The sequence below is a fragment of the Macrobrachium rosenbergii genome, chromosome 7 (assembly GCF_040412425.1).
Source record: "Macrobrachium rosenbergii isolate ZJJX-2024 chromosome 7, ASM4041242v1, whole genome shotgun sequence".
NCBI lineage: Eukaryota > Metazoa > Arthropoda > Malacostraca > Decapoda > Palaemonidae > Macrobrachium > Macrobrachium rosenbergii.
The window spans coordinates 25,216,974-25,241,394 of NC_089747.1; the positions used below are offsets into that span (position 1 = coordinate 25,216,974).

Here is a 24,421-nt window from a genome sequence, read left to right on the forward strand (position 1 = left end):
CTGCTCTGTGATGCCTGTCTCTTGCATCGGCGAGATGGCATCTCCGATCCTCCTCAAATGCGGCAGTTGCTGTTCGGGTGAGGGATCTCCACAGTTTTCTGTCTTTTGCTGAGGCCTCCAGGTCACAAGGTTCGATACCGCACCACCTAAGGTTGTTCTTTAAGGTGTCTTTGAACCTTAGTCTGGGTCTTCCTTTCTTGCGCATCCCCTCTTTCAGCTGGCCAAACATGAGTTGCCTGGGGATGCGACTGTCGTCCATTCTGATGACAAGGCCTGTCCAGCGAAGCTGGGCCTTCAGGAGCATCGACTCGATACTAGGTGAATCAGCTCTGTCCAGCACTTCCTGATTTGTAACTTTGTCCTGCCAGCGGATGCCCATAATAGAGCGCAGCGATCTTGTATGGAATTGTTTGAGCTGCTTGATGTGTCTTCAGTATAGGTTCCACATTTTGCACTAATACAGGAGTAAGGACAGAACCACAGCTTTGTGGATGTTCAGCTTTGTTGATCGTTTGATGCCTTTCTGCTGCAGGAACTTCACTCTCAGTCTTCCAAAAGAATTCTGGAGGCAATTTCCTTGTCAGGAGATCCATCTGCAGAGACTGTACTGCCCAGTTACCTGAAGGTTTCCACACACTTTAGTATGCTGCCACTAATGGTGATGGCAGGTTGTGGTCTGTTGTATTTGGGGCTGCCTGGACCAATACCTCCATTTTTCCAAGACTGATTGTTAGCCCGAATAGCCGGGATACCTCTGTGAAGAAGTCTACAATGGTCTGCAGGTGATTCTCCTTGCGCACCATGAGGGTGCAGTCATCAGCAAAAAGGGCTTCAAGGATGAGCTTCTAAAGGGTCTTTCTTTTGGTGGACAGGCAGCGGAGGTCAAAGACTGAGCTGTCTGAGCAGCATGTGATGTACACACCCAGGTCGAGGTCTTTCACTGCATGCAGTAGGAAATGCGCGAAGAACAAGTCGAAAAGCACGGGTGTGAGAACGCAGCCCTGCTTACCTCCATTTGTAATTTGAAAGGTGTATGTGGCATCACCATAAAGGACCTCTCCGGTCATGTTTTCATGGAGAAGTCACATCAGTGTAGTGAACTTAGGGGGGCATCCCTGTTGACAGTGTTGAACACTTTGGTCAGGTCTATGAACACTGCATACAGGTCCATCTGCTGTTTGATGTATTTTTCCTGGATTTGACGAACCGTGAAGATCATGTCGGTGGTACTGTACCCAGAGCAAAAGCCGCACTGGGCTTCAGGCAGGGAACTTTCCAAGATCACAATCAGTTTATTGAGGAAGATGCGGGCGACGATCTTCCCAGAGACAGAGAGTACAGAAATTCCTCCTTAGTTACCACTGTCTGATTTGGACCCTTTGTTCTGGTAGAGTGCCACTATGGTTGCATCTCTTATGTCTGCAATCAAGTCTCCTGTCTCCCAGATGGTCATGAGTACATCATGTAATGCGCCTAAGGCTAAGGTTCCAAGGGATTTGAACACCTCCGCAGGAATCCCATCTTTCCCTGGTGCCTTGTTCATTTGTTTTAAGGCAGTCCTGACTTCTTCCTCGGTGGGAGGGAGGTCAAGTTGCCTTGTGCAGGTTTCTGAGGTATCTGTTGCATGGCTGTTTGGTCGACTGTGGAAGGCAAGTTGAGCAGCTGGCTGAAGTGCTCCTCCCGCCTTGCACTAATTCCCTCCTTTTCCTTGATGGTGGTGGAGCTGTCAGCAGAGGGCAGAGGGGCTGTTCCTCCCATGGAAGGGCCGTAGATCGTCTTGATGATGCAAAACAGCATTTTTGAGCTGTTGGTATCTACATAGTGTTGTACTTCCTCAACTTTCTTTTCCCACCATTGATATTGCATAGTGTGGAGCCCCCTCTGGGATCTGGTCTGATAGTCTTTGAATCTGTCGTGAAGCGCTGGGCAATTGGGGTGGTTTTGCCAGTCTATGAAGGCCTTTCTCTTTCTGTCCAGCAGTGTTTGTATGGCTTCATCATTTTCATCAAACCAGTCTTGGTAGACCATCTTTTTTGGACAAAGGATGGTCTTGGCAGTCTCTGTGGTCACTTCGTGGAACTTGTTCCACTTCTCTTCTGGACCACCAGATAGGGGTCCCAAGGTCCCAAATTTCTCATCCATGTTGGTCTGAAACTCCCACAGATAGCTGGGTGACAGGAGTCTTGCTGTGTTGATGGCTGCTCTAATGGTTTTGGAACGCTTGCTGTGGTAGGGGACTATTCGAATGTTGAGCTTAGCTCGAAGAAGCCTGCGGTCTGTCCAGCAATCTGCACCCCGCTTAGCCCTGGTGAGGAAAAAGTCACTGGGGTCATGCCAGCCAGTGATGACATAACCTATGAGATGCCATTGTTTGGTTCGAGGGTGCATCCATGTGGTCTTACACTTGTCATCCAGTCTGAACATTGTGTTGGTCATGAGTAGGTCGTACTCAGCGTGCTCACTCAACAATAAAAGGCCATTGCTGTTCATCTTGCCAACACTGTGCTTTCCTATTACTCCTCCATTGCTCACTATCTTTGCCAACTCTGGCATTGAAATCGCCCAGTAGGATGAGCTTGTCATTAGTTGGCATGGAGCTCATGAGGTTGTCCAAGTCGGTTAAGAACTGCTCTTTGATCTCCTCTGCACTTGCCATGGTGAGAGCATAAGCGCTAACGATGGTGACAAAATGCTTGTTGCTGATGGAGAGGCAGATCTCCATTAACAGCTCACTGATGCCAGTAGGGAGCCCTGGGATATGTAAGCCATCCAGCTGCAGTAAGCTGGCCTGACAGTTGGGGGCAGGCAATGTTTGGGCCGTCTTTTCTAGGCCCTTCCCTTACTAGGGTGGGCAGTACAATCCTGAAGAGGCTGCTCAGTCACCTAAGGTGCTGCCGGAGTTCTCTGCTGTCCCAGGTTTCAGAGGACAACGACCAAAGTCCCAGGCTGCTTGCGTGCAGACTTGTGACTATGACTTCCAGTGGTTACCTCCACCTTTCACTTTCACCACTCCTCCATCACCGTAAAACTTGATATGAAGTTGGGGGTAGCTGACTGCACAGACACCTGTGCATGAGTTTGTTTAAAGTGGAAGAGCCGTTGCATAGGGGCAATCCCACTCTCTCAGCAGTGGAAACCTTGATCCAGTAGCATGGAAACCATTACATATGGAGACCTCCGCTGCTGCAGTGGATGACCTCAACTTCTTCATGTCTTGTTGTGCTCTAAGCACTTCACAGTGCCAGCTGGCGCCGCCCTCATGGCCGTTGGGCCTAGATGACCTCATCCACCCTCTCTGCCAGATCCAGTCTTCACATGCGAAGGGTAGATAGACAAACCCTAACTTGCTGAAGGTTTCAGACCTGTCAGCTACCCTCACCTGGTTTAACCGGCCAGTCAAAGCTGTTGCCCAGTGTGTGACTGCTGTTGCATGAAAACAGCTACTAGGAGCAAGAGGTGAGAACTGGGCACATGGTGAGGGCCAAGGTGGACGAACCACTCCAAAGAGCACGACATGTTCCCCCATCGGAGGTATATATAAGTGAAAGAAAATCAACCATTGCCATACGAAACTGTTGTTTACAGGATTTTGCATTAAAAATTAACTTGCAGTGATGATTTTATATTTTGATTAATCCAAAAACTTAAATGACTGCTAGTGGTACATCAAATCCGGTTAATTCAGTAAGAATTAAATTTCAAATTAAATCGACAGAACCATTCAGTTAGAACTGGTCAAACGAAAAACGATCTTTTAGGTACCTAAATGGAAAATCATATAGGACTGACTGGTCCCAAAATAGCATAATCTCGAGGTGTAGAAATATTTGGTCTTGAAATCTACTTGAATCTGCATTGATACAACTGACGAAGGCTAATGATACTAATTTAAGCCAAGGTCTAATACAGGCCTTACTTCGTTTTCACAGGCTGTTTGAAGGAGTTTTAGAAAGGAAACGAAAGAATGTCAGAAATCCTGACTAATGTCCTCTGCCTCGCCTCATTTTCATTCAAGTGCTTGTGTTAATCCTAAACAGCTGTTCCTCACATGTGGAGTTGATTGTATAAAATAAAATGGTTATATATTACTTTAATCTTAGTTCCTGTTTGTAAACAGATTTATTTGTAATCTTTTGTTCCACTGTAAGTAGTTTTTTTCTTGTGGTCATAAACTGTTTACACATACAAACACATATAGCCTGTGTGTGTGTGTGTATATATATATATATATATATATATATATATATATATATATATATATATATATATATATATATATATGTATATATATATATATATATATATATATATATATATATATATATATATATATATAGGGGAGAGAGAGAGAGAGAGAGAGATTAGCTGTGTATAAATTTCCATAGTTTTTGTTCAAAATATTATATTATACCTGCATAAAATGATTCAATAATACACTGCTATTCTAAAAAAGCAACACTGTGCCTCCGTTTATTCGGTCTCTGCATTATGATTACGTACACGGGTGATCCCCCGACTCCAATTGAAATGGAGCCAATTTTAATATTGCATGATTTACTTTGTGTGGGGGGAGGGCGATGCTTTTCATTTTGTTGATATTTTATTCATTGGAAATGTTCGCGTTACCTGAAGCGTACGTTTCCTAATGGTCAATTAAATTTATTCCAAAAGTAAATTCATTCTGTAACGTGCGATATTTTTTAATGAATGGTGAACGAAGGGGTCTCTTTTCCGTGATTTTATTTGTATATTGATCTGGGTATTTATTTTTCTAGCTGCCTGTAGTATTTAATTGATTCATGAGAAAATGTGAGTTACATATTGACATTCGATACGATTCCTTAATTCTTGTTTACCTGTCAGTTATCATAATCGTAGGTAAGTGGTTCTCTTCTCCAGTATAATTAAAAAAAAATTTTTTGTTTGTGGGTGAATACGTGAATATAACATGTCAGAATTTATCCTGAATATTTACTGTTTGCCTGGCATATACCTAACCTGACATTTCTATGGATAAAGAGGTTTTTGTAATGTAGCTCTGTACACGTGGCTCTTTTGTACAACCTCCCACATATGAATATTTACACACACAGACACACACACACACACACACACACACACACACACACACATATATATATATATATATATATATATATATATATATATATATATATATATATATAATATAATGTATAATTATATATATATATATTTGTGTGTGTGTGTTTGTTTGAAATGAACGTGGATGGAATACAAAGGAGACGAACTGTATAATAATTTATTTGATTAAAGGACAGAAGCTAGATGACATGGCTCTCAAGGAAGCAAAATTAAGAGGGTTTGGTGGTCTTGTCTGAGAAGAACAATGAGTAACTGGGTCAGCTGAGGGATACAGAACCGTTATTTAAGTAGAGTTTGTTGTGTAAATTAGATTGGGATAATTATTGAAATAATAAAATTATGGTATTAGACTTAATGATAGTCTTAAAATAGATTGGGCTTGAGAGAATGTGCGTGATGATCACCAGTCAGAATCAGCGATGCCAAGGTAAGAGTAATAGATCAAATAACACTCGTAAAAGTGGCGACCATTGCAAATTTCAGTGCAGGCTGCAAATTCTCTCAAGCAAGACTAGCAATCAGTTTATGCTGTGCTAAGCCTGGAAATTTGCAAGATCGAAACGAGCCTGTAAAGTAAATCTATTTTAATTTTATGGGCACAGTGGACAGAGGTATATAGCGTAAGTATTCATTTTACCATTTGCTAATCGTATTTTGTGATTAAGGAATACTTAAAACTCAGAATTACATACATGCTGTTTGAAGGGACAGAGTGACTCGCTGGGTAATAGCTCAATCAGACACCTGAAGTAGGGTTGCCAGTTAGGTAGAAGTTAGGGACTGTTGCTATTGCATGTTAGCAAATTGCATGGCCTAACTAATTAGGAATTAGCTAAGAAGGGAATTAGTGAAGTGACACATCAAGAGGAAAGTGCGCAATTTCTCTCTATTCGCAGTGAAATTTGCTAAATTTACGTAGTTAGGACAGTGATATCTGGCAACCTCAATTCCACCAATCTGTTCGACATTACCCACACCAACAACCAATAGGCAATCCCCACACCGGCGTCTCCCGCCTCAGAGGTGTTAAGAAGAATTCCTAGTAAATAAAGTCAGAATTCGTAATTCCCAGTGATAATTTAATTCTATGCATATGCATACATCACTCCATCGTAGAAAATTCGCATTTCATTTCGTATCTCATAAATTAGCAAGAACGTATAAATGTGGGTGTGTGGCACCTTGCTCGTTCTAGCTGTGCTTCTCATGCGACCTGCCAACATTTCATCCGCTCGGTATGTAAACACCGTCTTGTGACAACAGCCATCTCATATTCGGGTGTTTACCAACAGACTCGCCAGTGGTCTTCAACTGTCAAAAGCAAGTCGGCCATTTTCAATGTAGCTGTCATTTGTCGACTGCACTGTTAAGTTGTAATTCCATTACAAGCATTGTTCTTGTTTTACAAGGGATATCACAGTTAGAGAATTATTAGTGTTAGCAACTTTTGCACACACTCATACATCTTTTCCTGTTAGCTGTCATGGACTTTTAGCCATCCTATGACCTAGACAGAAAATATTTATACACGCCCTTGGTCAACGTATAACGTCACAATGTCATTTTAACTTTTAGGTCATATGCACGCTATTTCCTTACGTAACTGTAATTATTTTATAATATCAGTGGTACACTTTACCCCATGGCAATTCTGTGATAAGAATCCACTATCTAAAGACGTAATCATTCCTTAAGGTTACGTCCCTCGCAGTTGAGAATAAGACATAACTTAATGGTAAAGAATATTGCAAGTCTAACCAATTTTATCTGTAAACATTGTTATTGTTTACAACCTAGTGCTTTACAACTTGCTTGATGAAAAAGCACAAAATTAAAGGTAAGATAATTAAAAACTAGAAGTTTGCCTGCTCTCAAACTCTGCAATATTCTTGCAAACTCATTTACACATACCTCACATTTACCTTAAGCTTATGCATTTAATTGCACTCAATTCCCCGGAATGAGAGCCATGAAGAACCAGGATCGTTCTCTTGAACAAATTACTGTTCTTCAGAACAAAACAACCCCATTCTTTTTTAATAATTTTACCATTCTTCGGAACAAACCAGAATCATTCTCTTGAACAACTAGCATTTCTTCAGAACCTCGCTTCTGCACCCGGCAAACGAGCAATTGTCGTGTGTATGTTTATTAAGTTTTGAGTATTCTGCCTAACTTCATCCGTGATCTCACCACATGTTATCACCAACCCACACCTTAAGTACAACCCACCAGTGTGTAAATATTGCATTACTGGCCCAGTATTCGTAGGCCCTCACCAGAATTACTGCAATTAATATTTGGCCCAGTGCCATGCCCAGTTCTCCAGAAAGATCTTGCACTTAGTGGCAGTGCCATCTCACCACAGGGGCACTCCCATTACTAGTGGGCCACCTATCATCCCACACTGCTGCATCACCACACCCTGCAAAAAGCAGAGTGCCATTTCCAGTCTGTGCAGTTAATTGAACGGTCTACTACTTACCTATCTACCACCTTACTTGGAGTTTTAGGTTCACAACAAACACAGCAATATGTCTACGTCTGCCAAAGATTACAGGAACTTCCTAGAAATTAGGAAGGGGCTGAATTTCAGTGGGGAGCAAATGAACTTATGGGTTCAAGACCAAGTAGCTGCCGCAAAAAGGGAGAGAGAAGCAAAGGACGAGAGGGAGAGAAAGGAGAGAGAAGCTAAGGAGGAGAGGGAGAGAAAGGTGAAGGAAGAAGAGGTGGAGAAGCAACAACAGTTCGAACTAGCCTTGGCTCAGGAGAAAAGAGCCCTCACTGAATTAGAAAGACAAGGGAGGGAATGCCAGCACAACCATGAGTTGGCACTTGAACAGTCTTGCCAGGAGAGTGCCATGGCACTCGCCCAACATAGGGCCGAACACCCCACTCTGGCTAGTCTACAGTCCACCCTCAACAGCATCTTCTTCTAAGCTTGCTAATTCCAAAGTGGAATGATGCCGAACCTGAAGCCTGGCTCAAACAAACGGAATGCGTCTTCACCAATTTCAAGCCTACTGCAGGAGAAATCTCCCTGTTCCTTGGAAAACACATGGACAGAAAGGGCCACATCACTTTCCACTCCCTAACCAACGACACTCAGGGCGACGTCAAACATATCAGGAAGGCCATCATCAAGGCCTACAAAATGACCCCTGAACACTGGAAACATCACTGCTGTGGCCAGCCAAAGGAAGCAGGTCAAACTTGGACAGATTGGGCCTATCACATGACTCGAGCTGTCAAGTGTTGGCTGGAAGCGTCACAACTTTTGAGGAAGTCTTAAAACGCATACAACTGGAAGACTTCTTCTATTATGCTCCAAGTGCATTTGCCACTTACCTATGCGAAAAACGCCCCAAGACCTTCAATGAGTGTTGCTTCTTAGTGGATGACTGGGACATTTATCATTCTCATGCCAATTCCCTGGATCGAAAGATCATTCCTCTGAGTCACACCTCATTGCAAGCCTAACCAAGGACTGGGCCCTCTTCTAAAATTCCTGTTTGCACTCACTGCAAAAAGAAGGGGCACTCGGAATCCCAGTGCTGCTCTACAGGAGGAGCCGCTGCAATGCCTCCCCCTGATCAGTCCAAGAAACAACCTCAACCTTCCCCAGCTCCTCAAAAGGACTTTCATAAGATTTATTGCGCTGCATGTAAAATCTATGGGCACTCATTCCTCTGGAAGAGTTGCCCTAGTAAAGCAGCTCCATTCGCCATTGTACTGGCGGTTGCCAATCATCAATCTTTAGGCCCTCTAGCCATGGGCCCTATACTTGTGGCACCTCCTCAAGGTAGCTACCCTGCACACCAGGTCGAGGCATTTGAAGACACTGGAGCACAAATCTCTATGATATGGGAAGACAAAGTCCCTTATGGAGATAAAATTGAAAAGCATAAACTTGTCACCATCGAGAGTATTAATCAAGTGAAACTGATTCTCTCAACAGTTTGTTTGAGAGTCACCAGGCCCCACCAGACCAAGATCTGCACACTTGCAGTAGCCGATTACCTCCCTGGAGGCTATGATCTCCTCCTGGGACAGGATTCTCTGTCCCAACCTAACTCAAAACAACCCAAGGGTTCTGACCCCTCACAGTCTCCATCAGGCACAAATAGTCCTCTACTGCCAGGGCCACATGAGTGCCCTGAGCAGTGCCATGCTCCATCCGCCTCAGTCGTTGAGCCCTTACCAAATTTAATTCCAGTGCAGGGCCCAGCCTTAGTGCCAGTGCCAGAGCACACCATAGATCTCCCTTCAGGAAATCCCAAACTTGACTCAAACTCCCTGCCAGTGCCACTTGAGTGCCCAGAGCAGTGCCACACTCCTTCCATCCCAAATGTTGAGCCAACTTCTAATTTAAGCCCTGAGCCTGGCCCTGCCTTAATGACAGTGCCAGAACCAATTCCAACTTTAACAGCTGTGCCTGGCCTAACCTTAGTGCCAGTGCCAGAGCACACTATAGATCTCCCTTCAGGAGATCCTAGTCCATATCACCTCTCTTCTCCAGTCTTGACCCTGCTATCAGTGCCAGTAAGAGAGCCAACCCAAAGTTTACTAGGGTCCCTTCCAGGTTCCCCTGACCTCAACAGAAGCACAACCCCTGGCACGGCCTTGCAACCTGAGCCTGAGTTGATCATCGTAACCTGCTAACCTCTCATGTCCATGGAGACCTCTTCTCCTCTTTCCTAGTCTTCAGAAGATGAGACTGATCCAAAATTCTTCCATATCTCAGCTGGTCGCAGAGCTCAAGGAACTGCAACAGCAGTTGGTAGAAATTGTTGGCACCGACCCTGCTTTAGTGTCGCAGCAGCCAGAACAGGTGGCACATAAGCGCCTCCCTCGTACTCGGGCTCACCAATTCCTCCTAAACCATCAAACCACCAATTTAAAGGAGGTTCAAGGAAGAAAAGTCATAGGCATAGAAAGCCCAGGTAGTATATGAGAGACACAGAGCTCTCCTGGCACTCGTGCCAATCTGGCATGGTGCCCCACTTTAACTGAGTATCTTGGCACCCAACCATAGTAGGATGCTATGTTACTTCCTTAATCTCACTCTCTGGCAGTGTGTAACTTCCTTTCCTTTTGTTACTTTAATCATATGTAATTTTAACTTTAAGCCATGTAACAACTAACCATTGACCTTGCATAAGAATTTTACTAACATTCATACTCTGACCTAATCAGAGTGCTAACCACCAGGCTCTCTGGCACTCCAAGTCTTTGACTTTCCCTTCATGAAATTACTTGCATAACAAATTTTAAAACCCTCTAAAAGGAAAAATTAATTGTATATCATAATGCCACTAGGTCGTAACGACACTAGTGCCTCACCTGGTGAAGTGCCATCCCCCTCAGCAAGGCAACAAGGCACTCACCAAATGAGTAGCCCCATGAACACATAGGCTTTGTAGATTTGTATGAAATTGTACTCTATTTTAGTTAAGTCAGGTCCCTACTCTAACATTCAGAAATCTGTCCTAGCCTAAATGCATGTAATGTTGTATTTGTAATACCTTCAGTATCATTATTGTATCATTTGTAAAAGAGGCTTAACCACAAGTTAAACCCATTTTGTAATAAAAAGTACACAACGCAGTACTAAACTTTGCAGGTGCTGCCTAAGTATTCATGCATGCCATTTCAGCAGTTGTTCATCATTAAAAGTAGACACCTTAATTATCATATTTTAATAGGTTTTGCAAAAACTTTAGGAGAGGGACAATAATGTAAAACGGTAGGCTCACTTGAAGACGTTCACAGCTGAAAGAGGTGTAAAAGTCTTGCCCTTAGGGGGAGCTGCTAGAAATATTGATAAATACTTCCTAACTCACCCTGTTTTCATTTGGAAGACACATTCTCAGCCCAAGGAGACAAGCCCTCTGCTAATCCTTGTTTTTTTAATTTAAAATTAACAATAGATTCGTCAGGGTCGAAAGTACACTTCCATTATCCTCCTCCTCCTACGCCTCGCTAAAAGCATCATCCAAAATTTACCATTATGATCTCTGGCCTAAGATCTTCTATTCCAGATAAAAATGCCTTGTCCCTGGGAGACATAGAAGCAGAGGTATAACAGCCTCCGCACCAGTGAACTTTCACCTGACATGCCCGAGACACTGAAAGCCGGCATATTAAGGAGGGCATAAAAGGCCCTGAAGATGGGACCAAGGAAGAGAGACGCAGGCCGAATGAGCTCAAGGAAGCACGCCACTCGTGGCTTCCTCATTTTCCTTTGTCCCAACCAAAAGCCTACTTATCCAAAGCCTTTTAGAGTGTACAATTAGAACCAAGTTGATAGAGGCTCTATTGATGTTGATACACAAACTCTCCACTCAACAGTTAAAGGTAAAGTCTGGGTAGAAGGTCCTCGGTCCATTCTTTGTTCTTATTCTTATTTCCGTTCCTCTCTTTTCAATGTGCCAAGAACCGTTGTTTCATTGTCATTATAAATCATCAGTGTTAAACAGTAATTTGCCTAATCATACAGTAATGTCATACTCCTTGAATCTTCGACAATTTCCTTTTGTGTACCTAGATTGTGTTTTAGTTTATCGAGAGTTAATGTACCCTTTCTCCACGTTTACAGAAAGGCTGTAAACACCGCTGTATCTCCACCTGTTACACTGTGTCCTCAGGCATCAATCATCCCCATCAATCAATTTACTTTTTGACTGCCTCATTGTTTGGCACTCCAGTTACTGAATTCTTGTGTCAATTGACCGATTTTAGTAATGATTGCATAATAGGGGACACTCCAGTTAATTAAGTCTTGTGTAAGTTAGAATCATAAGTGCCAAGAGCCAGTGAAATTTACTCTTCTGATTAATTATAAATACATGTAATTAGTTAGGATCTAGAATTTCTCTACTGAGTCCTTTCTCAAATTGAAATTTCTTTTAAATTACCATTTTCTCTTCTGAGTGTTGATCACTGGTCAGAATCAAAGACGCCAAGGTAAAAGTAATAGATCAAACAACACCCTAAATATATATATATATATATATATATATATATATATATATATATATATATATATATATATATATATATATATATATATATATATATATATACAGGGTGTTTCAAATTAGAGGCACCCCTCTACAGCATAAACTAAAATTGATATGGACAAAAACAAAAGTAATTCAGAACAGGTATTTATTTAAGTTTCTCTCTGAGTATTTAATATTTTGTGTGGCCTCCATCTGCCTGTACCACAGCCTGCCTTCTTGAGGGTATGATTTCAGCAAATCGCAAAAAAAGCTGAGACTCAAACCCATTTCCCCGAGCACTTGGTCACCTCTTCGCAGGTCGTCGAGGCTTGGTATACCATCACAGTTCACTGTGCGCGCTTCAGCACGATCCTTTAAGATACTACCAATGTTTTCCACACATTAAGGTCAGGAGCTACCTTGAAATTCACTTGACGAGAAGAAATTGATACCACTGTTTCCGAAGCAGTTCCTGTGTCTGAAGAGCCTTGAAACATGGTGCCTTATCATGCAAAAATGTGACTTCTTCAACAGATAACACATTTTCAGGATCTTTGAGGAAAGGAAATACTCCACCAGTAAGCACAGTTTCTCTGAAGTATTCACCATTCCATGACTGTCCTTTTTCTTTGATGATCCACATTAACCATTTGGTTGTGAAACAGAGAAACATTCCCAATCATTCAGGAAATTTCACAGCTTGGCGATAGCACACATCATCCTGATATCATCCAACTTTGCAGCCCAAATGATGTCATTTTTATGATTTGGCTTCCTGACTGTGTAAATGAAGAATTCATCTGATGCGGCAACATGGAGAAAGTCAGTTTCATCCCAATCTTTAAGAAATGAACCACAAAACCATGCACGGTCTTCTCTCTGTTGCTAAGTGATGTTGGGCTTGCTGATAACATGAAATGGCTTGATACCAGATTTTTTCAACTCACTATATACAGCACTATAACTTCTCTTCTTTCCCCTTTTTGTTTCTAGTTCAAAGCGCCAATCTATGTAAAGACTTTCTTGGTCTACCCACTGCCTCAGCTATGATGTCTTCTGACTCTAAGAAAGGACTTCAGGCCTCCAAGATTCTCACTCTTTTCATGATGAAAAAGTCTGGATTTTTGTTCCAGTTTCTTTTTAACAAAGGATTCATCTCTTTAATGTATTTAGCTATCCAGGAACGTGAAATGAAGGATGCGCCAGCATCCCTGGGCTCTCTGGAAGGTTATAGCTTGATTCAGTTCTATCCATCTGATTTCTCCGAGTCGTTAGTCATGGCTGTATCTAACTCTGTCACTCAGTCTGAAAATACAAGAAATGCAAAATGAAAAATAGCTTAATAGAAACTTAAAATCATGTACTTGGAGATAGGCTATAGCAGAAAACTTCATAACTTTCCATTTGTTCTGTGGGAGGGGGGGCTTAACTTGAAACACCTGGTGTATGTATATATATATATATATATATATATATATATATATATACGTATGAAGACTGGGAATATTCAAGGACTTGATGAGATTACATGTCAGACGGTATGGTACTGTGATGAAATTGCGAATGAAAAACCTCTCTTTATGAAAAGCTCAACTCAGAGAATGTACAGAGCTTAAAAATGACGTGAAAAAAACAAAGCCAAAATTAACCATTTTTGGACGAATGAGGGAAGATAAAATTATGCAGAAATTATGGGACGGAAAATTCCACACCAGGGTGGAGCTCAACTTACTGTTCCGACTTGATGAGTTCTATCAGATTTGGCTTACGTCAGTGGCCTGGGTCATGGCTGCTTCCTGATGAATCCATACCTACAAAATAAAAAAATTTGCATTAACAGACGTGAGCTGTGACAAACAACAACAATTTTTGGAATACTGACACATTAAAGAATTAGATCTGACACTGAATATTTAAATGAAAAAGCGAGTAACATTTTTTTTTTCATTCTATGATACAAAACAACCATTTCTTCTTTCAAATATGAAATTCTGTAGATATTGCATACTTAGGTCTTTTAACTAGCCACTCCATAGCCTTACAACTACGTGCAAACAGATCTGTATGGCATATGTAAAACTACATTTAGTTTGAACTCTCGTCCTGTTGAATAGATTTCACATGGTAAAATATGAATTTATTATTGAAAATTTAGAGGCTGAAAGTTAACTTTTATTATGCCAGTATCTTATAATAGAGAAAATTTAATAACCACAACTTTAATAACGTTGTTATTAAAAGAAAATATGATCTCGTTGGTTATCAATTCCTATTTATCTTACGAAATCATTTTTATTGTGTCCAGCTAAAGAAAGGTCTCATTTTTTACCTGAATTTTTTATGAATAATCTCTTATATTTCATTTATAGTTACACTGAGTAATCTTTGCAGATGCATTCAAGATAACTATGTACAGTTTTGGACAAAAAATCTTTTGTTTTTCGCTATCTTTTTATTTTTTTTGTATATATTTCCATATGATTTCAATTCAAAAATATTATTATTCAAATGTCCGTTTAGTCTGAACATTACAACACTGAATGTGCACATTTCATTACATAACTTTCTGAATAACTTTTATGTTAATTTGAACTAATTACAGTTAGGTTCTTGATTTGCATCACTAAGCGGCTTTATCCCCTATGGGTTTTTTAGTCTTGTTCGTCAACTAAGGCTAAAGACATCAGCATTGGAGGATAAATTAGGCAATTATCGACTTGGCTCTTAATCATCACCGGAAGGTATTCCATGACACTGACGGCGGCCAACAGCCTCTTTTCATCTCCCTTTCAAGTTGCTTGCTAATCAAAGTTCATGTGGGTTTCTGTTCTCTAGGTATTACAAACTCTTCCGGGATTTTAATGACATTTACGCAAACCTACTGCCAACGTTATTCTGTGACTTGGATGTCACCAGATAAGAATGATCATTCTAAAACCACTGAACGAGAATCAAATTACAAAAGGGCACATGAAACCTAACAGTAAGAGAGACACGCACACATGCACGCACATACAGATAAGGTTTTCAGGAATAATGATTAAACTAGAATGAAAGGAAAAAAAGAGGGAACTGAAGCTGAATACTACGAAATTACCTAAATAACTTGCTCGTATCTTTAGTATTGTAACAGATCCCATAAAGTGGAGTTCATTAAAAATACTATATTTCCAAAATGAACAGCTGAATATACATGACATTTCCATCAAAATTATAATTCATCATTTCACTTTTTATTCCATTCACCTCAGCTCATTTCCTAACAAAATAAAGAATAAAGCTTGATTTAAGTAGCTTGACATGACAAGGAAGTGAGTGTAGTACTTTTTATATTTTCACTATCTGTCAATGTCCTCTGCTGTGTAGATTTGGCTAACCCCCTCACCAATCGGTTATCTGACGGTGTTACGGTAACAGCACAAACGATTTTATCATTGTTGGCCATTTAAACGTTTGAACAATTTTGTCTTTTGGTATGTTAATGACCTTTGTGCTATTGTTAGTAGTGTAAAAGCTATAAAGAGCATAAAGGCTATGATATTTTAGGTAATAATAAGCTGCTAATACGTTGTCATATACCAAATGCATTCTGATTATCAAAACCTTTATTTAGAATCTTCCATTTCCTTCTTAACCCAGTATACAACCATACTGTATACGGAAATGTCGGTGCATTTCTACAGTATTAAAAATTAAGAAATGGAAAAACTGCTCATTCATCGCCGTTATTACGAGAAGGACTGTTCAGTCTTAGTTAGGCGTGAACTGAATGCTCATCATGAAAATCTAGGTACTGCAGGATGCCAAAATAGAAATGGGTGTTCTTTGAACAATACACTAAATTCCATGGATAATGATCGGGTTTTGGGTAAGAATAAGCCCACTCATATAAGGGGTGGAAGACTTGATTATGCTTTTAGCAGATGTATTTGTGGTGGGTGAATTGTTTAATGATCATTTTGGAATCTGTAACTGTATATATAGGGAAATTAGCTTTTAACTTCTCTAAGAAAAAGTATATCTTGAGGACACAGGAAGAAGTTAAACTGATGAATAAAGTTCATGAATGGTACAAAGATTATAAGAGAGCAGGACATGGCAATGATGAAAATAAATTTTTCGATGACCTCCCCAGTGTTACTGATGATACTCGGCATACGGTTAAATAAAATCATACTAAGGCCTGTAACAAAAATAAGTATTATGATGATCAAGTTGTTGAGTTGTTCAAGGTTGGAATAGACTGTTCAGGAAGGCATAAAAGAAATGGAGTCTAAATCCTGATGATGATCAAAATAGGGGAAACTATAATCCAAATAGCTGAACGTCAGAAACAAGAAAAGGAGTAAGAGGGAACTACTGGGACGGTTTTACGAAAGATATTTCTTTAATAAAATCTCTAGGTGGTGTACGGAATGAGGTTAACAAGGTAAGAAGAGTTAAACGGAAAAATGTCGTTCATCCGGACCCTCAAGGTGCGGCTCATGAATTAATGAGAAAGTGGTCAGATACTTCTAGTTTCAACAGCCTTCCTGTAAACACTCAGGCGTGTTTGAAGAACGAGTGGCCTAAAAGGAAGCGTTTGCTGGAAATGCAAGCAGGAATAAGAGATGAGATTTGTCTACCCTTTGCTAGAAATGAATTTTTGCGTGCTATCAAGCGAGGAAGTCTACTACCCCAGGTATGGATGGAGTAACATATGATATAATTAATTGTTTGATTGTAATGAATGATAGTCCGCTAAAGGATTTAATTTGTTCTATACAAATGGCAGGTTATCTATAAAATGGAAGCCATCTTTAATGATTCCTGTTCCTAAAAGTAAAGGAGAGTATTGGCCTATATCGCTGACATCGTGCTTTTGCAAATTAATGGAAAGACTTGTTTTAAAATGGTTACTTTGTGTTATTGGAGAACAGCTCTCTGATAATTTGTTTGGTTTTAGAAAAAACAAAGAGTACAAATGATTGTGTTATTAAAGTACTAACCAAGAGCAGGGCCAGATGTAGGGGTTTTGTAGACTTTAAGGCTGCCTTTGATGGGGCAAATGGTGAGGTAATCCCAGAAGAAATGGCAAAAAAAGGAGTGAAAGGTTTATTGTTAAAGTGGATACAGACCTATCTAACTTTCGGAAGGAAGGCCAGAGTGTGGTTCCAGGGCCATGAATCTAAGGGTACACCACAAGGTGGAGCATTAAGCCCTACTTTGCTTAAAGTATTGATGGACAAAATTGCAAGCCACACGTTCCCAAGAGGTACTGATATTTTAATTTATGCTGATCATATTCTTATACAATGTGATTCTTATACTACTTTGTCATTAACGATGGCGGAGCTGCAAAACTTGTCTGCATATGGGTTTGGTCATAAATGAAAATAAGAGCAAATTACAGACTTGTAGACTGACAGACAGTTCTTTTTTATTTAATGGGAAGGTATTAGAGATTGCCAACAGTTATATATCTCGAAATGTATGCAAGTTTTAAAAAGACCATGTCCGAGCTACATTAGAAATCTTTGTCTGGCGAGACTTAAAACATTACAAGTGCTTGCAAACAGAGGTAATGAAGCAGGCATTCCGGTTTTAAGGATGGTTTATATTAGTACAATGCGCTCAGTTATCGATTATGCAGCTCCTGTATTGGTAAGATATTCGGAGAATGAACTGAAGAAATTAGAGGTTATCCAAAACAATGCCATGCGTGTCATATTGGGATGTACAACGAGTACCAGGATAGAATTAATGAGAATGGAATTAAATCTGCTTTGTGCAGTTGACCGTATTCGAGAAATTGTCTCTATTGTTGTTGTTCGAGTGATGAGAAGGGGGGAAAGAACTATGGAATGATAATTGACTAGTTATCTGGAAGGTTTAATACTCCAATTCGAGCTAACAGCTATTCACGGAAATTGTATAACATTGTTATGATGTTGTGAAGAATTGTGTTCAGTTGCCAAAGGTAAAGCCTTTCATGCCATGGCTATGTCCAAAGGTAGAGATATGTATAAGGAAATTGGATTACAAAAAGATTGTGTCATCCTAATGAGTTAAAACAGGTGTTCTTACCATTGTTATGTAATTTACCAAGATGTAATGTTTTTCATATATATTGTGATGGGTCTGTTAATGGAATGAAGGCTGGATGTGGAGTTGTCATACGAGAATTTGGTGATAATACATTTACTGATGAGATTATTTCTACACGAATGCAGGATAATAGCTCTACAACAACAGCCGAGTTACATGAAATTCACGAAAGACAAAGTTGTCGCAAATAAAAAGCGAGATATGTATATTTTTGCAGATTGCCAGAGTGCTTTGCTTGCATTGAATGGTAAAGATCCTTACACTGGTATACCAATGTAAAGTTTTATTTATGAGATAGAAAGAAGTGGTTTTTATGTTAAATTTTACTGGATACCTTCTCATATAGGTATATACTTAAATGAAGCTGCTGACAAATTAGCAAAAGATGCAACATATAAAACCTCTATTGATATTATTGGTGTTGTAAGTTTTCGTCAAATAAAGAGAGGTATGACACGTGGGAAACTGATAAAGCGGAAAGGATTTTAACAGGCGGCAGTAATAGCATGGGGCATTATTTGTATTTAAGCCCTGTCCACACTAGCAGGCACTGCCCGACAGGCAAACACTGTTCCCATAACCCGTTCCACTAAACTGACCGGCTGAGTATGGAGCCAGAGCGATGCGATTGTCTGGTAACACTGCTTCAGAAGCGAGAGGAAATATGAAGAGCTGCAAGTGCCCGACGGGCATGCCCGCTAGTGTGGACAGGCCATTACTTAAGTATCCGGAAATGCCCATACTACATATGGCAAAGTTCTTTCTAAAATTATTGGTATTATTTTAGAAGAAGGAACAACCAAATGACATGAAAATATGTTTTCTAGGTGATTTTGATGTGTTTTCACGAATATCACCTTCATTTTCCTCGAAATTAACGGTTTTAGACTTTATCGGAGCACCTACAGTTTCCAGGCCCCACGACCGCCGACCAAAATCGGCGAAGAACACCAAAACCAACATCATGTGCTTACAAGAATCTTTAAATATGCGGATAAGGCGCGAAGTGCCATTCTACCACGGCCTGTAACCCAACCCTGGTGGCTGGCGCGCCAGCCAACATTACCGCTTGCCAGAAAATGTCGTGCTTGCCAAGAATCTTTAAATATGCGGATAAGGCACGAAGCGCCGTTTTCCGCCACGGCCCATTGACACAGCACACAAACAGGACGACATGTTGGTTTTGGTGTTCTTCCGCCGATTTCGGTCGGCGGTCGAGGGGCCCGGGAAACTGTGGGTGCTCCGAGTAAAGTCTAAAAAACGTTGTTTCCGAGGAAAATGAAGGTGATATTCGTGCAAAACACATCAAAATCACCTAGAAAAACATATTTTCATGTCATTTATGGGCTGGTTCCTCTTTCTAAAAATTTACCAAATTATTAACATTTATAATGAGGTTAAGGTTAGGATACAAGCATTCATTGGGAAATGTTGGTGATGGTAATAATTTTTCATGTAAATTATGGAAGGAGCCAAACTCTCATACACCATGCCATTACGTATTATATTGTACTGAACTTTCAAAATTTAGGGACAGAAGTGTTTATACAGTTCCGGAGCAAGTGTGTTTGCTTAACAAGAATATAATTCCAAATATTAAGTAGTTTCCCAGTTTCTATTAGAGCAAGTAATCTTGGAAGGCGAATGACGTATATTTTGTTAAACTATTTTGGAGGGTGTACCAGCATGCTAACACATCCCATTTGATGCATATGTACTATATGTCAATCTTTTGAATTTGAACTTTCCCGTTCCTATATTCTTATTTTATCAAAGAAATCTGCGTTAAGTTAGTAAAGGCTGTAAGCTTAGACGTTTTAATAACATTATAGCTCAGCAACAGAATCTAAACATAACTGGCAGTTACTGTACTAAAACAGACCCAACGCGAGCATGCTATCATTCCTTGTGGCTGTTTAGCGTCATCATGGAATAACAAGAGAACTGCCTCACAGCCGGGTCAGAGTTCAAAAGGTTCGAGAATAATTTTTGCTGCTACTTAACAATAGTCGTTAAAAAACTCAATAGTCGTAAAAAACTCAATAGTCGTAAAAAATTCCAGAGGGCTTATAACATTAGCATGGATGTAAGTCAACCGTGCACTTCCACGTTTCATTAATCATATCTTCCACTCCGTTTAAGATGAATGTTTATCATCTACATAAATCATTTTTACTTTATAACTCACAATATCGCCCAGGAGTAGATGAAAGCCTTTCTTGTTTGACAGAAAACATATACCTTCACTTAAAACCCAACACATTTGATGATCAACATTTTCATTTTTAATCCTTTTTTTTCATTTCTAAGGATTAAGGAATGTATAAAAGTGCCATTGCAAAATATCAGTGAAATAAGATATATTCACAACTAACACGAATTCAGCTTCAACTGAAATGGGGTACACACCATCAGTTGTAACAGCATTATCGGTTCAAGAAATTGTCGTCCTGAAAAATCTTAACTTCGCATACTTGCGTAATCCATGACAATACTAATCATTCTTAGTTTGAAGGCCAATTTACAGTTCTTACTTCATACTTCTAAATTCTGAGCGAAAAAAACTCTTATACCTCTAAATGAATTGTCTTCAGTGCTCATTTAGTTTCATTCTATCAATTTTACGTACTACTTTATCAAACCGTACGTCTGGTGTTTAGTGTCATTGTCTTATAGGAAAAAACATCCAGGGAATGTAAACCAATATTTCTCAATTTATAATACCCTGAGAGAAAAGTGAAGCCCTATCATATAGTGGGACACTCAAAATGAGAACGGTTTTGACTAAACCGTTGGATTTCACCGATTTCTACTTTATCACTTTAAAATATTAAACGCTCCAATTACTTTAATCTAGTTTAGCTGGACACTGTAGCCGCGATCATTAAGACCAACAACCGACGGAAATATTGCTCAGTATAAAACTACCTCGAAAGAAATGCTTCACAACAAAAACCTGATAACCGTCTAAAGATCATTTAATTCACTGCCCAGAGATTGTTTAGGATGTGGATCAAGTCCCCAGATAAGCCATGTTTGGTTTAGGTTGCTTGATAAGGCTTTAAGAGTGCCTTGGCGACTGCCTTCGGTTGCTTTGTTCGAATGTTAAGTTACCATTTATGGGCTTTCAGGATTTCATTCAATTCTTAATCCATCAGTGTTTGATTCTCGAAGACTAAGTCATTTTAGGTAATTTACCGTAAGTTTCACCAGACAAAACACACAAACGGTAACTTCAGGTATTAAAACACCATAACCATTTCCTTAAATATTACTAACCGAAGGACCATTAGGCTTTACCTATGGTATCCTAGGTTACCCCAAGCCACTTTATACCGCTATTGTAAAACCCTGTGGCCTTTAGACTTCATGCGGTCAAGTAGACTGCGTAAGTGCTTTACATCATTTCGGGATTTATGGCAAGAAGTCAGTTTGCAATTTTTATTAGCGAAGGAAAGGACGTTCATATTTACATGCGATCTTTATTGAAAAATCAGTTATCTAATTACACATTTTAATTAAAGCAAGACAACTTTTGGCATAAATGCAGTACATCAGTAACACCAGGTCCCTGTCTCACCTCATTAAATATATGGTGCTTTAAAAATAACGAAAACCAGAGTTCTTGAATAACAAGGGTCTCAAAGTGCAGTATATCGGTAACACCAGGCTCTTGCCTTACCTCAGTAAAATATATTTCGTAAAAAGCAACGAACACTGGAGTTGCTGAATAACTCGACAAAATATATTTCGTAAAAAGCAACGAACACTGGAGTTGCTGAATAACTCAACTACTCCAATCCATAGCCTGTAAAGCAAAAAAACTACGGCAGAAATGTTATGTGTACTTACTACAATAAAACCACGGCAGAAATGTTTGTATTAATTACAAATAAAAATATACATCCAAACTTTCAGTAAAATATAAAGTTTTATAATAATGAACTGAAGCCTTCAAGATAGATCCAATTAGCTTCTGAACAAACCAGCTACTCAAAAACCCTTTGACCAAAGCAAAAAGGAAAATAAATATTAGCAAACCAAGGAACGGGAGGCACCAAAATGAGCTAACAACTGAATGGCTAACCAGAGAAACCGCCCATCAAAGCCGCCGTGCAAAATGACAAAAGGTCAATTTGCAAAGTTTAAGAGCACATCACGTCTGGCATTACTCGCCGATTTTATAAAATATCGAGTCTGTCTATTGTACGCAACTGAAAACATAGGCCTGTCCATCGTATGGTCAGCTTGAGTTCCACTTAATCTAAAAGATTTAACTTAAGTTAACGTAAGTAGTAAAGTTGTAAGTAGTAAAGTTAAAATTTCAAAAGTAACAAAATTAAAATTACCTATCTAAAATTAGTTTTTAAAACAATGGATACCAAAGTTAATTTTTTTTCTAAATTTCAAATGTTACAAAATTAAAATTATCTAAGATTAGTTTCCAAAACAAACTTTTGCTGAAAACACCAAACGTTAAACCACCTTATAAGGACAGATGCAAAAGTAAAACAAATTATTCTTGAGTTTGGAAAACGGGATCTTAAAAGAAAATATATATTAACAAAAATCTCGAAATATGTTAAGATTACGTTAACTCTTGTACCGTTATAAAACTTGCAAAATAATGACGTTAATTATTGTACCCTTATAAAACAAATTGCAAAATAAGTGACATTAACTGTTGTACTGTTATTAAACTGCAAAATAATGACGTTAATTATTGTACCTTTATTAAACAAATTGCAAAATAAGTGACGTTAACTACTGTATTGTTATAAAACTGCAAAATAATTACGTTACTGTACCGTTATAAAACTAATTGCAAAGTTAAAAAAGTCTTCCCTGAACTGCAGAATTCTAGAATAATTCTTAAGCGATTGATATAAACGTTACGTTACTTTAAATCTCAAAGACGAAAATCTCAAGTCAAGGTACGTTAATACTAAAAACAGTAAGACTGGTGCACTTATCACCTGAAAGGTGAACATTCATTAGCAAGAACCTCCCATGCACTTCCGCGACCTATTGGACAGGGCATGAAAGGGGCCTCCACCCCTACAGGAGCACCGCCCCTGTAGGGGTGGAGGTCAAAAAAATTATTTGAAAACAGATACACAAAAAAAATATTTCACCTTTTTATTAAGCCATAAATGGGAAGAGTAGTCCGTTTTTGAGTAGCTGAAGGAACTTTCTGGCTGGAGAATATAGACTCGCAAGCAAGTTTATTTTGATCATTTCTCACAAGCGTAGTTTCTTGAAATGGTAGAGATGTCAAATCTGGAAGGAGTTTAAGATTAGATTTGCAGCAGGATATGGATTTGCTTTAATAATGGAAATATCACTCGCATTTCCAATTACATTGTAAATCAAATACTAAACATCACGGACCATCAGACCTCCTGGCCCTGAAAGCTATGTACTGCAATAGTAAATGAAACCACCTACAGTTTCATAGTCTAGAAGCGAAAAATAGAATAAGTAATGCTATATGATAACTAAAGCTTAAAGAAACTTTTCAAATCAAATAATGCTGTCCACAAACTGCAGTAAGTTGTATATTTCTCTGAACAAAAATTTTAAGGAAAAACATGACATGAAACCCTTAAAATACCAATTGAGTCTAACCTAAAACTTTAAAAGCAAACTTTTAAAAGAAACAAGCCTGCTGTAACATCCAATATGTTAAGTAACCATACCCATAAACCCATGCGATAATGGGAAAACTATAAACTGAAGTCACGAAAGCCTTATACAACATGAACGTAATGAAACTTGGCCTTTGCAGAGTCTGGGAAAGTCGCCACAACTAAACGTACACCATCTACCACGCTACCAAATTCCCATAGCAAGAGCAACCGGTACGGATACTTCCAACTGCTCAGATAGCGAGAAGTCGACGGTACTTCACTAGAATCGACGACAAACTAGAGGATCTGCTTGCCGAGAACCCTCGGTGCTGTTGGCGTCACCATCAAGGACCATGGATTCACCGGTCTTGAAACTTGGACGATTTAGCAGAAGAGTGCGACGTCCTTGGTTTTGTTTAAGGGAGACTTGAAAAGAATTTGTTGATGCTTTCACGCTAATTGACTGATTCTTGTTTTATGACTTCTTGGTTCTTGATAAAATTACCTTCTGTGTATCATAACAGAAAAATTTATCAATATTTTACCGAACAAGAGAATGAATATTCTTCGGTGTAT

General features: G+C 39.4%; 2 protein-coding genes and 1 long non-coding RNA gene across 3 annotated transcripts; 1 reads left to right on the forward strand and 2 right to left on the reverse strand.

Annotated features, from left to right (window-relative positions):
• Nucleotides 1–1,548: 1,548 nt before the first annotated feature.
• Nucleotides 1,549–2,583, reverse strand: LOC136840376 (uncharacterized). The gene has a single exon (XM_067107058.1). It carries the CDS (start codon nucleotides 2,581–2,583, stop codon nucleotides 1,549–1,551), a length of 1,035 nt encoding a protein of 344 aa, XP_066963159.1.
• A 6,312-nt stretch (nucleotides 2,584–8,895) lies between these two features.
• LOC136840377 (anti-sigma-I factor RsgI2-like) lies at nucleotides 8,896–9,786 on the forward strand. The gene has a single exon (XM_067107059.1). The coding sequence runs from the start codon at nucleotides 8,896–8,898 to the stop codon at nucleotides 9,784–9,786; it is 891 nt and encodes a 296-aa protein (XP_066963160.1).
• Nucleotides 9,787–13,859: 4,073 nt separating this feature from the next.
• On the reverse strand, nucleotides 13,860–24,126 carry LOC136840516 (uncharacterized). Its single transcript, XR_010853629.1, has 3 exons — nucleotides 23,915–24,126; nucleotides 23,351–23,495; nucleotides 13,860–13,939 (listed from the first exon to the last, which is right to left on the reverse strand). It is a non-coding gene; the product is annotated as an uncharacterized lncRNA (long non-coding RNA).
• Nucleotides 24,127–24,421: the final 295 nt, after the last annotated feature.